A 17065-nucleotide genomic window follows, 5' to 3' on the forward strand; every position below is an offset into this window, starting at 1 on the left:
ACTTTCACTTTCACTTTTTCACTTTTCATCTTAAGGCTCAATGGAATAATGAGTTCGATCAGCGTAATCACGGTATGAAGTTCTGAAATATTACTTGATGAGCTCGTGGTCCCGCTGATTAATGAAGCAGGTAACTCCGATTCGTTGCATGTGATGATTTTGCTGTGACACTGTCGCGCTTCACATGCCATTAAACCAAACACCTACGTGTAAGGTGGGTCGTTGACGTTTTCACCCCATAAATGTTGGCAACCCATCAACTTCAACGTTTTTGACTATGGCCATTTTGCGCAAGAGCAATGTCGTTTGGAACTTCGTATCTGTGAATATTATTCAGGAATGGTGAGGAACAGGCTCTATTATCCCACTGTGTTCTACCCAGAATTCTTGGATAGGTTCTGTTTTGGCGTGTCAGCATCACTGGTAATATCAGTTCCCCAGAAACATGGTGACGCCCACACTCCCTTCGAATTGTTGGAAAAGATCTGTCATGTTGCAGTGGCTTTCCGAACCCTGCACTCAATTTCGCTCACTTATAGATAGGTAAATCTACCTCCCCTCCTGTATACTATTCTGATAGCATACGATTGTCGGCGCCTCCGATAACTGAATGCATTCCACCCGACTCTTGAATTCTGCGACAGCTCTGGCACCTTCCTGAGGCGTAACTACACGCTGAGCATTTTCTTATTTCCCACGCCTATCTGCTACTCGTAATGATAATGTTTCTTTCCTCCTTAAATGTCTCCCGCAAGGACCAGAATTCGCCGTGACTTAGATATTTTCAAGCTTATGTAACGGTCGAGGAGATTGTCAGAAAAATGAGCCGCCCAGGCAATTTTGACTCCAGATAAGGCCTGTTGTCTTACTTAACGGAAGATCTTGCAGCATTGTTAACAGGCGGGTAATACAGTCAAAATAGCCTTCTGAATCAGTGGAAGCCGTTCCAATGAGGCAGCATCCAAAAGGACCGTCTGCTCATTTACATGAACAGTCCAAACAGTCAATGAATTGTGAGCAGAAACTAAAATGATTTTACAGCTTTCAGTAGCAGTGTACATCTTCGACCAACGGAGCGGACCGAAATGAAATCAAATGCCTAGCTGTCGTGCTTTTCTAAATGCAGGCTTCTGCGTGTCCTCTAAATGTACTAAAACACGAAATGTGTTCCCGCATGACGTTAATTGTCTCTGCACTTTAGTTTACAAACTGTTGTCTTGTTCCTAAATTTGGTTACCCGCCTTCAAACCTGCATAAGCTCAAACCTGCGTGATTACACAAATGTTGCGCCTGACATGAGCCGCACAATTTTAATTCAATGCAGAGAATCGTCCAAAACAGTGAGGACAGTATTGAATTGCCTACTTAGTAACAGGGTCACGGAGGTATTGAATATAAACGGAAAACTGTGCAACAGAGGAACAGAATGTCGACTGTAACGTTGAGATACATTGCAAATGGCTACACAACAAATTGAACAGAATCCTCTGGGCGCAAGCTGGTCAATTTGTGCTGATAGAAAGTAATCACCTGCGATAAATCGCGTTCAGTGTCTAAGTTGGTAAAAACATTTAGTGCAGCAGCAAAGGCTTACTTATTTATTTTGTTTTCATTGTTGGTATAACTGACCTCAATATAGATGATGCCAAGGAATAATTATGGGACTTTTATAAAGGCGGACCTAGTCATTATTGATAAGCATGCATGCATTAAGGGAAGTATGGCACGTTACCATGCATTTTCTCACCGTCAAGCTTTTCCTTGGCTTCCAGTCCTAAAAGAACAATGTAAACTAAAGCCAATTCAAGGTAATTTGAGTCACGGAATTCCATCTGCAGTAGTGCACTTTGTCAAATCAAACCTGCGTTTGAATTCGCTGATCCATGAACATGTTTCATTTCAAGACTGTTTTCTGATAGCCAACTCAAGGTTTAGAAACAGGTACTATTGATTCCGCCGGGTGCAGAAAAAATCAGAACGGACAGGCTTGGTTAGATAGCCAGAAAACTCATGAATGTTATATCGTAATAGTTATTGAGCGCAACGAATTTCCTGATGTATCGTCCGTTTAATACGGTGACATATCCGGTTTACCATCCATTAACGGCCTGCGTTCAATATTTCTGAATACAAGGGCCGAGTAAAAGGTCAACAGGCACATTTAGAACTTCCAACTGAACATAAGTCAGGAAGGCCTAGTGATGACGTTAGATACTTATCGAACCTCGTGTGAAGAAGTGCCTAAACCTGGGACTTTTGAAAAGATGACCTGTTATTTTAAAATACCCGCGCTCCCTTTCTTCAATACATTAAAGAAGTCAACACATGTGCCAAAGGCAATTTGTGCATCATTAAGAGTAATGTAATGATTCAGAGACAGAATAGTAAAGTGTGGATCGGTAAATGTTATGAGATAGCTAACGTTATTCGATAGACGAAAGATACCTATTTAGAAGTTGGTGAGTACGAGTAAAACGTAACTGCAAGGAAGATTAAATTATTCCTCGAAAGGAAGATATATTCAAAAGCGTGAGGGGCGATTTTTGCCGCGTATTTTGATGGGCGACAAACTGGAACATTGAATAACGAAAGAAGATGCTCGTCCGTTCGTTACTATCTAAATTAGGATAGCGTCAATGAGTACAGAAATACATATGCCACCCAGGCCTCTGAAGTAACACGCTCTGAAATTGGCAATATAGATATTTTCACTAAACCAAGTTCACAGCAACCCCCCCACCCACCACCACCACCCACACCCGTGGGACGCATAATCTGTTGCAAATGAGAAACTGAAAAAAGTTGTCTCTGAACACTATGTTCACGCATTGATATGTCAAATGACATTTCGATGCACATCCTTACCCTTGTTTGCTTTTTCTGTGAATGCGTCCAAAAATATGTAAGAATGCATTATTTTTCATTTAACTCGGTACAAATTGATCAATGTCCTCTCTATTTCCAGTGTAAAAATGCAACTTTAATTAAAATTTAACGAACAAATACGAGCATAGAAATCTCTGCAAACAGATCACAGATAAGTGATGTCATATCAACGACGTAAGGTGAATCCATATTGGCAATTTTTTTTAGTTGCTAACGAATACGTTGGATTTCAAACAAATGCATCTATTTCGACACATATGAAACAATTGACCAGGTTTCAACTGCCGTTTTCTAAAGGTCCAAAAATTCCATAATATTCCCCAATTTTAAACAGAAGAGCGCTTCAACAGTGGTTTCTTAATAAAATATCTCGAGAGCTAGACATTGGAAATATTTGAGCTATCTGCCTTCCTGACATGCATAAAATTTTCAACAACGCGATGAAATCCGACCTTCAAAAATCCAGATTAAAAATTGTTAACTGGTGGATGGAGCAACTTCTGTTACGAAAAAGAAAAAAAATCTAATATTTTGCATGTAAAATATTAACTATGTGTTCAGAGAAATTATGTTTCAAGTACATCAAGTGGCTTGTTTAGCACAGGGCTAGTGAGCTGGCTTTTAAAAGAGACGAAGGCAGGCCATCAGCGCGGTTCAATTCGCGTACCAGCCTCCCTGAACAGGCGCCGGTATGTGGCATCTAGGGGCTTTTCACAGTAACTTCATTTGAAGGCTGTCTGTGACAAAAAGCGATTTTCATTTCATTTTTCATTGTAATAATACTGTTTCAACAGTACCTAACGTTTAGCGATTCGCATAAGAGATAGACATTTAGATGAGGAAGAGAACGAAATACGATTAGGACTCTTTGCAGTTGAACAATAAAATTACAAATCAGGGTAAATATATATAACGCGGAATAGGCAGTTGAAAACTTTACACATGGGTCTATCAAAGAATGAGTATAAGAAGAGCCTGGAAGCTAGAACATAAGCAAAACTGAATGATTGCCTTTGGCTCAAAAATACTAATTTGCAACTGATTTAGAAAAAAGATGACAAATATGTTGAAAACAAAACGTGTATTCCAAATACTTGAGCAGTTTAAATATGATCAACATGTACTCATCACGGAAGATTCGTAAGGAACTGGAAGTAAAAGACGTGAATCTAAGTCAACTGGAAGTATCACTGGAAATTCAAAAAGCAGTGGCAATACGTCTGTAATATTTCACTGACTAAGAATGAGAACAAGCCATCCGGTCAACAAGAAATGTTACACTTCTCCTAAAGAACGTGATGACAATCTACTGACGAAATAAAAATCAGTTCAGCTTCCATGGTGCGAAGCTCACTGCAGAAATAACGATTCACGATTACATGAATAATAACCTGGGAAAATGAAGATCAATTTAGTGAATGTCTATGGCTAGTTAAAGGGAAACTTATCTTGAACTACATTCATTAAGTGGTTTGGCGAGGTGATACAAAGCCTCCCTTTTTTATATAAACTTAATGCACACAATAATTTTTTTCCAATTAAGGGTAATTTAGCGACTTATCCACCGTCCCTGCACGCTTGCGATTGTGGGAGTTAGACCCTCGCATACAGAGCGAGAATGGGCGAACTCCACACGACGGTGTCCTGGGGCGGAATAGAAGCCGGGTCATCAACGCCGTGGCGCAGCAATGCTAACTACTGCGTCCCACTGCATCTCTTCATTTATGCACTGTTGTGGATGTGGTTTACCTGGATATCCAAGATCACCTTGATAACGAACAGCACGCGATAAATGTGAAATAATTTGTGTCCATGGAATAAACAGAACATTAGAATGAAAGGCACAAAATGTGAGAAGAAAACACATCAGTGCATAAGGTGAAATACACATTGGAGAAACAGCGCAGGCTTGATGGCCCGGAGTTCCCCCTCTGCTTGTTGCGAATTGGATTTTAATTGGATATAACTTCCTCGCCACACTTCTTTCCTACTTAACTGCACTCTTTTTTTCAGTTCATAAGTCGCCAAAACACCCCGGCTCCGAATGCACATCTTCGTCCAGACTCAGGTGATCATTTAGAACTGCCATGAAGTCGAAACCAAAGGGGGCGAAAGAAGACCCCCCCCCCCCCCCCCGTCAATAGAACTCGAGAATGTAATGGACGCAGCGAAAACGACGGAACGTGCAGAAGGTAAACTGCTTCATATATCCCTGTCTGTGTGCGTGGGAGGGAGGGTTCGGTGCTTCGAGCGTCGGATATCACGTGTGGCAGAGATATGTGGAGGGTTGCGGATCAAACAATGACGGAGTTGCAGTGTCAAAAATGTTGTGTTGATGCGGGAAATGGGGGCTAATGCGTCGCAGTTGGTAGTGCCATATCGGATTTAGAGACCGGTCAGAGAGAGTTAGGTGCAAATCCGCTCCAATGGGGCAGTGAAAATGAAAAAAAAGAAAAATGATAATCTCTTATTGTCACGAGTGGGCTTCAATGAAGTTACTGTGAAAAACCCCTAGTCGCCACATTCCGGCGCCTGTCCAGGGAGGCTGGTACGGGAATCGAACCGTGCTGCTGGCCTGCTTTGTCTGATTCAAAAGCCAGTGATTTAGCCCAGCGAGTTAAACCAGCCCCGACAGTGAGGGGTGTGGTTGGTTAAGTCCATGTGCAGGGTGGGTCTGCCACGATAACAGTTGGAGTGGGGGTGGGGGAAGGGTAGTCATCTCGACTGTGTATGGATGTGGGAGGTCTAATTCTTTCGGGTGGTGTTGGTCAGGTTGGGAGCCATGGTCCAGACATATTGGATCAAACGGATGCGGTATGTCTTGAATCCCATGCCCCGGCAGAGTCGGTGGGACGTAAATCTTCAGTGCGGAGTTTCGTCTGGAGTTTCGCTTCTGATTTCATAAGTGTGGGATGAGACCCTGACAGGAACCAGATTACCACGTAAAATACTGATGCTGAAGTTAGAAATGCATTTTGGTTCTTCCAGCATGTGTAAAAAGACTGTTTATGTAAAACTAGCACAAAGATACGAACTTACAATTTAATTGGGTTTTTTAGTTGGCTTCCAGCGCAGCGTAAAGGTCCAGAGGATCTTCGTGCATTTGTATAATTGTCATGTAAACTATTACTTGTGACTCCCAAGACGGATTTTCTGGGAATATTTGGAATTGCATTCCCAAACCTGCTCCTGTCCACGTAGGACGGCAGCGGACATCTGTAGCTAGCTGACATTGAGGACAAAAAGTATTGAGTGGAGATTTTCTGACTGGAGATTTGTGTTTCATGGCATTCACTAAACAACTGTGTGATGATATTTATATGTTCTGCTCCATATAACTGAACAAAACCTTAGTTTAGAGGTAACATTTCAGAATTTGATGTTGATACCAAGTATTCAAACGGTGTCACTCATGCTGAGGAGAGTTCGGAGATAGACAGAATTATGGTATAGTACAAAAGCGATACACTATAAAATAGATGGTACATTCCCAACGAGGTTCAAGTGGAAGATGCCATGAATGTGGCTCGGCATACTTTTTTTTCGGTATAAATTTGGACTATCCATTTCATATATTTCCAACTGAGGGGGAATTTAGCGTGGCCTTACCACCTACCCTGCTCACCTTTTGGGTTTTAGGGGTTAAACCTACGCAAACATGGGTGGAATGTGCAACTCCACTCGGACAGTGAGCAAGAACCGCGATCGAACTTGGGACCACGGCGCTGTCAGGTAGCAATGCTAACTACTGCGCAACTGCCCGTGTATCGGCATACATTAATTCAGGTACCTTGGCTGCGCCAGGCAACTGTTAATAAAACATACCGCATCCTGGTCTGACAAAATAGCGCAACAGATTAACATATAAAGTGGTTAGTTGGACATGCATAAAATATTTGTTTGGCCTCACTTAGAAAATTCTGTCCAGTCCAGGGTTTTAATTTAGAAAGGACCTGACTGCATTGGAAAGATTGGATAAACTACCTTTGAAAATGTTGAGGGAGAGGATAAGTTAACACCGTTGTTCGAGAGGATGTTTGATGCAGCGAAATAAAATGCAAGATTGGTTCATGCATAATAGAAACAGAAAAAATGTTTATAATGAGGGAAGGAAAAGCATGAACACTCAATTCACTGACAATAGACAGAGAGGTGGTACAACGGTTAAAAATAAATAAAAATGCCTCACACCCTTCCAGATGTTACTATATGGAATGTGGCAACAAACGAGAATGGAAAAAGCGCGCAAGTTTGCTCAATAAGCAATCAGTCTTTTTTGAAGAAAACAAAATCACGTCGGATAGTGGAAAATGTTGGGGGGTTGACATTCAGTGGAATGCTCCTTCTTGCGGCCTGCGTATACTCTACGTTCGGAATGGCAAACGTATCAACCTTCCAAATTCCAAGAAAATCACTCCTATTCTGCTAATAGATTTTGGGAATTTTATCCTTGGAGACGATAGACCATTGTTTTACACCTCAGCTGCCATTCGTCCATGATCATTATACACTACATAGGTTGTTGTGCTATAAATTAGTCGAATTGCAGGCGAAAACATCTAATAGGTAATTGAAACACATGAAGCAGGCTTATGGCTCGTGCCTTGTTGTTCACTTGACAAGAAGACCAATATCCTATTACCAATGAACACACACGCTGAAATATGTAATTTCTGGCCGCATTTATTGGATTGGATTGGTTTATTATCACGTGTACCGAGGTACAGTGGAAAGTATTTTTCTACGATAAGCTCATACGATCATTAAGTACATGAAGACAAAAGAAATGAATGAAAATACATGTTATGGCAACAGAAGGTACACACTGTGCATACATAACATCGGCATGTGTGAAGCACACAGGGGTATAGTGTCAATCAGGTCAGTCCATAAGAGAGTCGTTTAGCAGTCTGGTAAGAGTGGGAAACAAGTTGTTCTTGAGTCTGTCCTGCGTGTGATGTGTAGATAGAGAAATACAGCACAGAACAGGCCCTTCGGCCCACGATGTTGCGCCGAACTTTTGTCCTAGGTTAATCATAGAATTTTGAACAATTTGTCATTGCCAATCCACCCAACCTGCACATCGTTGGACTGTGGGAGGAAACCGGAGTACCCGGAGGAAACCCACGCAGTCACGGGGAGGATGTGCAGACTCCACACAGACAGTGACCCAAGTCGAAATCAAACTTGGGACCCTGGAGCTGTGAAGCAATTGTGCTATCCACAATGCTACCGTGCTGCCCTTAAGAAGTTAACCTACACTCCCTTATTCTACCCTAATCCAAGTACCTATCCAGTAGCCGTTTGAAGGTCCATAAATTTTCCGACTCAACTACTACCACAGGCAGTGCATTCCATGCCCCCACTACTCTCTGGGTAAAGAACCTACCTCTGACATCCCCTCTATATCTTCCACCATTTATCTTAAATTTATGTCCCCTTGTAATGGTGTGTTCCACCCGGGGAAAAAGTCTCTGACTATCTACTCTATCTATTCCCCTGATCATCTTATAAACCTCTATCAAGTCGCCCCTCATCCTTCTCCGTTCTAATGAGAAAAGGCCCAGCACCCTCAATCTTTCCTCGTATGACCTACTCTCCATTCCAGGCAACATCCTGGTAAATCTCCTCTGCACCTTTTCCAAAGCTTCCACATCCTTCCTAAAATGAGGTGACCAGAACTGCACACAGTACTCCAAATGTGGCCTGACCAAGGTTTTGTACAGCTGCATCATCACCTCACGGCTCTTAAATTCAATCCCTCTGCTAATGAACGCTAGCACACCATAGGCCTTCTTCACAGCTCTATCCACTTGAGTGGCAACTTTCAAAAAACAATGAACATAGACCCCAAGATCTCTCTGCTCCTCCACATTGCCAAGAACCCTACCATTAACCCTGTATTCCGCATTCAGATTTGTCCTTCCAAAATGGACAACCTCACACTTGTCAGGGTTAAACTCCATCGGCCACTTCTCAGCCCAGCTCTGCATTCTATCTATGTCTCTTTGAAGCCGACAACAGCCATCCTCACTATCCACAACTCCACCAATCTTCGTATCATCTGCAAATTTACTGACCCACCCTTCAACTCCCTCATCCAAGTCGTTAATGAAAATCACAAACAGCAGAGGACCCATAACTGATCCCTGCGGTACGCCACTGATAACTGGGCTCCAGGCTGAATATTTGCCATCCACCACAACTCTCTGTCTTCTATCGGTTAGCCAGTTTGTTATCCAACTGGCCAAATTTCCCACTATCCCATGCCTCCTTACTTTCTGCATAAGCCTACCATGGGGAACCTTATCAAATGTCTTACTAAATCCATGTACACTACATCCACTGCTTTACCTTCATCCACATGCTTGGTCACCTCCTCAAAGAATTCAATAAGACTTGTAAGGCAAGACCTACCCCTCACAAATCCGTGCTGACTATCCCTAATCAAACAATGCCTTTCCAGATGCTCAGAAATTCTATCCCTCAGTACCCTTTCCATTACTTTGCCTACCACCGAAGTAAGACAAACTGGCCTGTAATTCCCAGGGTTATCCCTATTCCCTTTTTTGAACAGGGGCACGACATTCGCCACTCTCCAATCCTCTGGTACCACCCCTGTTGACAGCGAGGACGAAAAGATCATTGCCAACGGCTCTGCAATTTCATTTCTTGCTTCCCATAGAATCCTTGGATATATCCCGTCAGGCCCGGGGGACTTGTCTATCCTCAAGTTTTTCAAAACGCGCAACACATCTTCCTTCCTGACAAGTATCTCCTCAAGCTTATCAGTCTGCTTCACGCTGTCCTCTCCAACAATATGGCCCCTCTCATTTGTAAATACTGAAGAAAAATACTTGTTCAAGACCTCTCCTATCTCTTCAGACTCAATACACAATCTCCCACTACTGTCCTTAATCGGACCTACTCTCACTCTAGTCATTCTCATATTTCTCACGTATGTGTAAAAGGCCTTGGGGTTTTCCTTGATCCTACCCGCCAAAGATTTTTCATGCCCTCTCTTAGCTCTCCTAATCCCTTTCTTCAGTTCCCTCCTGGCTATCTTGTATCCCTCCAGCGCCCTGTCTGAACCTTGTTTCTTCTGCCTTACATAAGTCTCATTCTTCCTCTTAACAAGACATTCAACCTCTCTTGTCAACCATGGTTCCCTCACTCGACCATCTCTTCCCTGCCTGACAGGGACATACATATCAAAGACACGCAGTACCTGATCCTTGAACAAGTTCCACATTTCACTTGTGTCCTTCCCTGACAGCCTATGTTCCCAACTTCTGCACTTCAATTCTTGTCTGACAGCATTGTATTTACCCTTCCCCCAATTATAAACCTTGCCCTGTTGCTCGCACCTATCCCTCTCCATTACTAAAGTGAAAGTCACAGAATTGTGGTCACTACCTCCAAAATGCTCCCCCACTAACAAATCTATCACCTGCCCTGGTTCATTACCAAGTACTAAATCCAATATGGCCTCCCCTCTGGTCGGACAATCTACATACTGTGTTAGAAAAGCTTCCTGGACACACTGCACAAACACTACCCCATCCAAACTATTTGATCTAAAGAGTTTCCACTCAATGTTTGGGAAGTTGAAGTCGCCCATGACTACTACCCTGTGACTTCTGCACCTTTCCAGAATCTGTTTCCCAATCTGTTCCTCCACATCTCTGCTGCTATTGGGGGGCCTATAGAACACTCCCAACAAGGTGACTGCTCCTTTCCTATTTCTAACTTCAACCCATATTACCTCAGTAGGCAGATCCCCCTCGAACTGCCTTTCTGCAGCTGTTATACTATCTCTAATTAACAATGCCACCCCCCACCTCTTTTACCATCCTCCCTAATCTTGTTGAAACATCTATAACCAGGGACCTCCAACAACCATTTCTGCCCCTCTTCTATCCAAGTTTCCGTGATGACCACCACATCGTAGTCCCAAGTACCGATCCATGCATTAAGTTCACCCACCTTATTCCTGATGCTTCTTGCATTAAAGTATACACACTTCAACCCATCTCCTTGCCTGTGTACTCCTCGGAATTTGAGGCTGCTAACCATCTCTACCTCGGTCCCGTTAATGCCGACAGGGATGCATACAGTACTTTGCTCGTTGAAGTCAATTACAAGCAATTTTGTTTTTCTGGCATTGAGGGACAGATTGTTGACGCTGCACCACTCCACTAGATTCTCTATCAACCGCCTCTATTCTGATTCGTCGTTTTTCGAGATTCGGTCACCTTGGTCGTATCGTCAGCAAACTTGTAGATGGAGTTGGAACCAAATTGTGGCACACAGTTGCGTGTATACTGGGTACATAGTTGGAGGGCTATGTACTCAGCCTTGTGGGAACTCGGTATCGAGAATTATTATGGAGGAGGTGTTGTTTTTTCTTACTGATTGTGGTCTGTGTGTCAGAAACTCGAGGGCCCATTTGCAGAGTGCAGAGCCAAGCCCTAGGTTTTGCACTTCGCTGATATTATAGGATAGAAGTCGATAAATTGTAGTCAATAAATAGGAGACTTCTGTAGAAATCCTTGTTGCAGCAATATTCTAGGGATGACTGAATGGCCGGGAAGATGGCGTCTGCTCTGGACCTGTTGTGGCTGTATGCATATTGCAGTGGATCAAGACGTTCTAGGAGTTCAGGAAGTATGGAGTTAATGTTCTTCATGACCGCCCTCTCGAAGCACTTCATTATGATTGAAGTAAGGGTCCCCAGACGTTAGTCATTGATGCACGTTGGCTGGATCTTCTTTTGCATCACTATGATGGTGTTCTTCGTGAAACAAAATAGGACCTCGGATCCCTCATTATAAACAGATGTTTCTGCGAACACATCTGCCAGCTAGTCCATGCAGGAATTGCATGAACAACCAGCGACCCCATCCAGTCCCATCGCCTTCCATGGGCACACTTTCAGAAAGGCCGACCTGATTTAGGAAGCTGTGATGGTGGTATGGGTGTGTTATGGGCTACTGTGATTACTCGACAGCAGAACGTTGGATTCCTTCTCGACCCGAGCATAGAATGAGTTGAGTTTATCGGAGGGGGTCTGCTTGGCTGAAGATAGTGCTCTGCTTCGCTATGTAGCGCGATATATTGTTTAGGACTTGCTACAACCGTCAATAATCTGTCACACCAATCTATCGCTCTAGCTTCGTCTTACATTCCCTCTGTCATCTCTACTGGATTTGCGAAGGTAGGACCTGGATTTCTTCATTAGGTCATGGTCCCCTGACATGTCAGCCTCAGGCATGTCCTTCATTTGGGTGTCAATCTCGCGATTGAGCAGTGCTGTGCAGTTGGGGGTACGTGCATATTTCCTTCTTCGGCACACAGTCTTCCACACATTAGCTGATGAAGTCTATGAAGGTGATGGCATACTCACTTAAGTTGGTCGTTGAGTTCTGAAATGTGGACTAGTTCACCCTCTCTGAGCAGTCACAAGGTGCACTTCTGTTTCCGTGTACCAGCACTGCACGACCTTCTCAGTTGGATTGTATGCCGGGAGAAGGAGAATAGTCTAATCGTTTGGTTTTCCAAAGTGCATTCGATGATGGACGGTAGCTGCCTGTGATTTTTGAGTAGCCGTGATCAAGTGTATTGTCTCCCCTTCTGGGACAGGGGCAGTGATGGTGGAATTTTGCTGGTACACCCTTGAGGTTGACTTGGTCGGCACCCGTGTTGAGTGTGCCCGCCATGGTGAATAAGGCACCCGAGTGTCCTGTTTTGTAGTTGCTTATAACAGTGCACAGCTCATTCAGCGCCCTTTTTCCTTCTGCCTGCGGTGGGATATAGACCACGGTGCTAATGGCTGAAGTGAACTTACTAGGATGATAGTACGGGCCGCACTTTCTCGTCAGGTATTCCTGATCCTGGAAGTTGTAGCATGACAAGGTCATGCTGCAATTGTACATAACTCTGGTGTGGCCACTCCTGGAGTACTGCGTGCAGTTCTGGTCACCACATTTTAGGAAGGATGTGGAAGCTTTCAAAAGGGTTCAGACGAGATTTACTAGGATGTTGCCTGGTATGGAGGGAAGGTCTTACGAGGAAAGGCTCAGGGACTTGAGATTGTTTTCGTTTGAGAGGAGAAGTCTGAGAGGTGACATAATAGAGACATATAAGATAGTCAGAGGGTTCGATAGGGTGGACAGTGAGAGTCTCTTTCCTCGGATGGTGATGACCAACACAAGGGGACATAGCTTTAAATTGAGGGGTAGTAGATATAGGACAGATGTCAGAGGCAGTTTCTTTACTCAGAGAGTAGTAGGGGTGTGGAAATCCCTGCTTGCAACAGTATGAGACTCGCCAACTTTAAGGGCATTTAAGTGGTCACTGGATAGACATATGGATCAAAACGGAATAGTGTAGGTCAGATAGGCTTCAGATGGTTTCACAGGTCGGCGCAACATCGATGGCCGAAGGGCCCGTACTGCGCTGTAATGTGCTTTGTTCTGTGTCCTGAGTTGCCACATCCAAGCACCAGGATGAGCTGATGAGGAGGTAAATATCTCCACCCTTCAATTTACACGTTGACGCGGTGCGGTCGGCCCGATGAATTCTCATGTTGTGTGGCACAGTCTAATGAGGCGCAGCTGACCACATTTCCGTGAAACAGACCCCACATAATTTTCTTACTTCCCTCGGAGAGATACGTCTGGCGTTAAGATCATCCTGCTTATTTTCGATTACTTGGACGGTTGTCGACAGAATGTTGGGGAGACGATTCTTCAAAATACGTTTCTTCAGTCTCACTTGCAGACCGCCGCGTTTCCCTCACTTCCACGGTCAGTGGCTGCAGCTGGATGGTCCCGGGAACTGATGGTAAATGTATGTGCTTGTGGAAGGTAGGTGATTGCGTCTGGCAGCTGTCGGGGAATTGGCGGGTACCACGTGCTCGTTACATTTCCGAAGTCACGCCGAGCAGGTTCCCGGGCAGTGATTCAGGTAGTGGATTGCTGGAGGGGCATTTTTGAGTTCCGGTCCGCTCCCGGCGTTCTGCGAGCACGGGAATATCTCTATGCCCGTTCGGGTTCTCACCGGGAGTCTCCTCCATTTTCGGAGCCATGGCCGCCAGCAGGAGCTTTCTGAAGAAGCCTGGGCTGGGAACCAAGTTTTGTTCCCTCCTTCGCCGTCCTGCCATCGAGTCGTGGAATAGGCCCGGTCGGGTCTCCACGTGCATGTTCTTTTCCCCATCTACAGTTCGGGCGAGTCACTGGACACGCTGCTCCGGTGCGAGTCGGGCCAGGTTTCGTGTTCGGGGGCTGGGTAGTGAGCTCCAGCGACTGTGTCTGGCGATCCGGGGGCTTGCGCCAGTAGTTAGACCTTGTGGGACTCTGCGAGGCTGGGTCCAAATCGTGGTCGGGGGCACACTTCCGGATTGGCCGTCAAACACTTCCAGGTCGGGCCGCGTCTTCTGGCGTGCAGCCAGTTCATGTCAAGTTGGGTAAAAATATTTCCAAGGGCCTCGCAGAATTTTCAAACCTGCAAAGTGAGAAAAAAGAGAAAGGTTGCGAATAACGTAATCTTCGAAATAAATTTGAAAGGTTCGTACGATTTGATTTTAAATATAAAGAGGATCTGTTTGGCAGACGTCGCAGAGAGTCGCCACAGTTAGGCTCCATCATGTAATGAGTGGCGATGGGTGAAGCTGCATATCAGTAGATCGTGGGAGATAAAGCGCCGTGTTCTGTAATTCAGAGAGCATTTCAGTATGCGTGCTGGTGAACAAGTGATGTTGACCTGTGGCCATACATCGCCATGTTAAATTCGACAAAAACAATAGTTTTGATCTCTCTGATCATTAGTTCCAGTTCCGCGGAATCCACAGGATAAGTTCACGGCTTTGTTCGAGAAATAAACAAATATGCGAGAACGTACATAAACCAATAAATTGATAAATGAATTAATTAACGTGCACACCCGAAAATTTGATTTCCAATATGACTGTGCCGCAATCCAGGAATCAGCCTGGTAAACGTTCGCTGTTCTCCCGCCATAGCACGGACCTTCCTCATCAGATACAGACGCGAACACTGCACAGAATACTTCAAGTGTGTCGTACAATTGTAGAAAAATATCGCTCAATCTGTACTCCAATAGTTTCGCTATGGCAGACACATTACCATTTGTCTTTAATGCGTGCTTTACCTGGGCATATACTTTTAGAGACCGATACACGAGGCCACCAACGTTTCGATGAGTATCCACCTACCTCAATGTAACCCCATTCAAATAATAATCTGCTATCCTATTTTTGCTATCACAATGGATAACCAAACATGTATCTGCATTATACTGTTGCTGTGGTGCATATGCCCAATAACTCAGCCTGTCCAAATCCGAATGATACATTTTGCATCCTCCTCAGAGTTTAACCTCTCACACAACTTTGCATCATGCACAAATGTCGAAATGCAACAATTATTTCCCTCGACACAAGCCTTAATATATCTCGTGGATAGCTGGGTCTCAGCACATAACCATGCGATACCCGACGACGCACTGCCTGCTAAATGGAAAAATTCCACATCTATTCCAACTTTTTGCGTTCTGTCTGCTAAGCAGTGTTTGATATATCCCAATATGAATTACGCACTCCTATTTGACATAACTTTACATAGTAATATGCTATGCTAGATTTTATCCATAGCCGCCTAAAATCTGAATAAACCACATGTGCCGGGGCTCCCTGGCGAGCTCTACTCGTTGCATTTTCAAAGAATTCCCGCAGCTTTGTTTTACAACTTCTGTGCTATGAAAACTTTGGTAATGTTTTATACAACTTCCCTAGTCCCGACGTCATATTTGCCTGTTTTCTGCCACCTCATTTTCTGAATAGTGGGTGACATGATTTATCCTCCAATCTGTAGGACGACAGCCAGAGTTAAAAGAAAATTGGAGACTGACGCCTTTGTACCTATTAATTTTAGGTCCACTTCCTTAAGTACTCTTTGATCGAGATTATCACGCCCTGGATATTCAACAGCCTTCATTCCCATGAAGTTCCCGGAAATTATGTCTCTATTAACACAAATGTCCGTCACCTCATCAGTAAAACCTGTGTTTCTTGGAACCTCCAGCACAATATTCTTGTGTTCCTTTCCGAAAACATATGGGAAGTATGAATCTAATTCCTCAGCCATCTCTTGTTACCATTATCTTCTTTCTTCTCATACCTTTTCTATTTACGCATCTGCAGAGACGCTTACAGTCAGATTGTGTTTTTCCCTTCTTAAATAATGCTTTGGTCTTCCTTTGAAGAATTTTAAACTTTCCGCTACCATTAGGTCTTTTGCCCTTTTCTTGCTAACGTATTTGCCTCTATGGATCTCAAACTACCTCTAAAGTCCCTTGTAAGGCATGGTTTGGCCATAGTTCCCTTTGTACTTTTTATTTGTCTACAGGAATAGTGGCAGAAGACTGGAGGATATCAAATGTTGTCCCCTTGTTCAGGAAGGGGAGTAGAGATAACCCCGGTAACTGTAGACCAGTGAGCCTTACTTCTGTTGTGGGAAAAATCTTGCAAAGGTTTGTACGAGATAGGATGTATAATCATCTGGAAATGAATAATTTGATTAGTGATAATCAACATGGTTTTCTGAAGTGTAGGTCGTGCCTCAAAAACCTTATAGAGTTCTTCGAGAAGGTGGCCAAACAGGTGGCTGAGGGTACAGCAGTTGATGTGGTGGATATGGATTTCAGTAAAGCGTTTGATAAAGTTCCCCACGGTATGCTATTGCAGAAAATACGGAGGCATGGGATTCAGGGTGATTTAGCATTTTGGATCAGAAATTGGCTAGCTGATAGAAGACAAAGGGTGGTGCTGATGGGACATGCTAAGACTGGTGTCCAGCTGCTAGAGGTGTACCACAAGGATCTGTTTTGGGGCCACTGCTGTTTGTCATTTTTATAAATGACCTGGAGGAGGACGGAGAATGATGGCTGAGTAAATGTGCGGATGACACGAAGGTCGGTGGAGTTGTGGACAGTGCAGAAGGATGTTACAAGTTACAGAGGGAATATATAAAATGTCGGGCTGAGCTGACAGGTGGCAAATGGAGTTTAATGCAGAAAAGCGTGAGGTGATTAATTTTGGAAGGAATACCAGGAAGACAGAGTACTGGGCTAATGGTAAGCGTCTTGGTAGTGTGGACGA

The 17065-nt window shown here is 44.0% G+C and overlaps 1 protein-coding gene across 1 annotated transcript in view; it reads right to left on the minus strand.

Annotated features, from left to right (window-relative positions):
- LOC119974295 (tropomyosin-1, isoforms 9A/A/B-like) overlaps window positions 1-16052 on the minus strand; it is a 122550-nt gene extending 106498 nt beyond the window's left edge. The window contains exon 1 of the mRNA XM_038813066.1: window positions 15827-16052. Within this exon, the coding sequence (XP_038668994.1) occupies window positions 15827-16052 (226 nt within the window). The remainder of the gene's footprint in view (window positions 1-15826) is intronic.
- Between the last annotated feature and the right edge of the window lie 1013 nt (window positions 16053-17065).

The sequence above is a fragment of the Scyliorhinus canicula genome, chromosome 12 (genome assembly GCF_902713615.1).
Source record: "Scyliorhinus canicula chromosome 12, sScyCan1.1, whole genome shotgun sequence".
Classification (NCBI taxonomy): domain Eukaryota; kingdom Metazoa; phylum Chordata; class Chondrichthyes; order Carcharhiniformes; family Scyliorhinidae; genus Scyliorhinus; species Scyliorhinus canicula.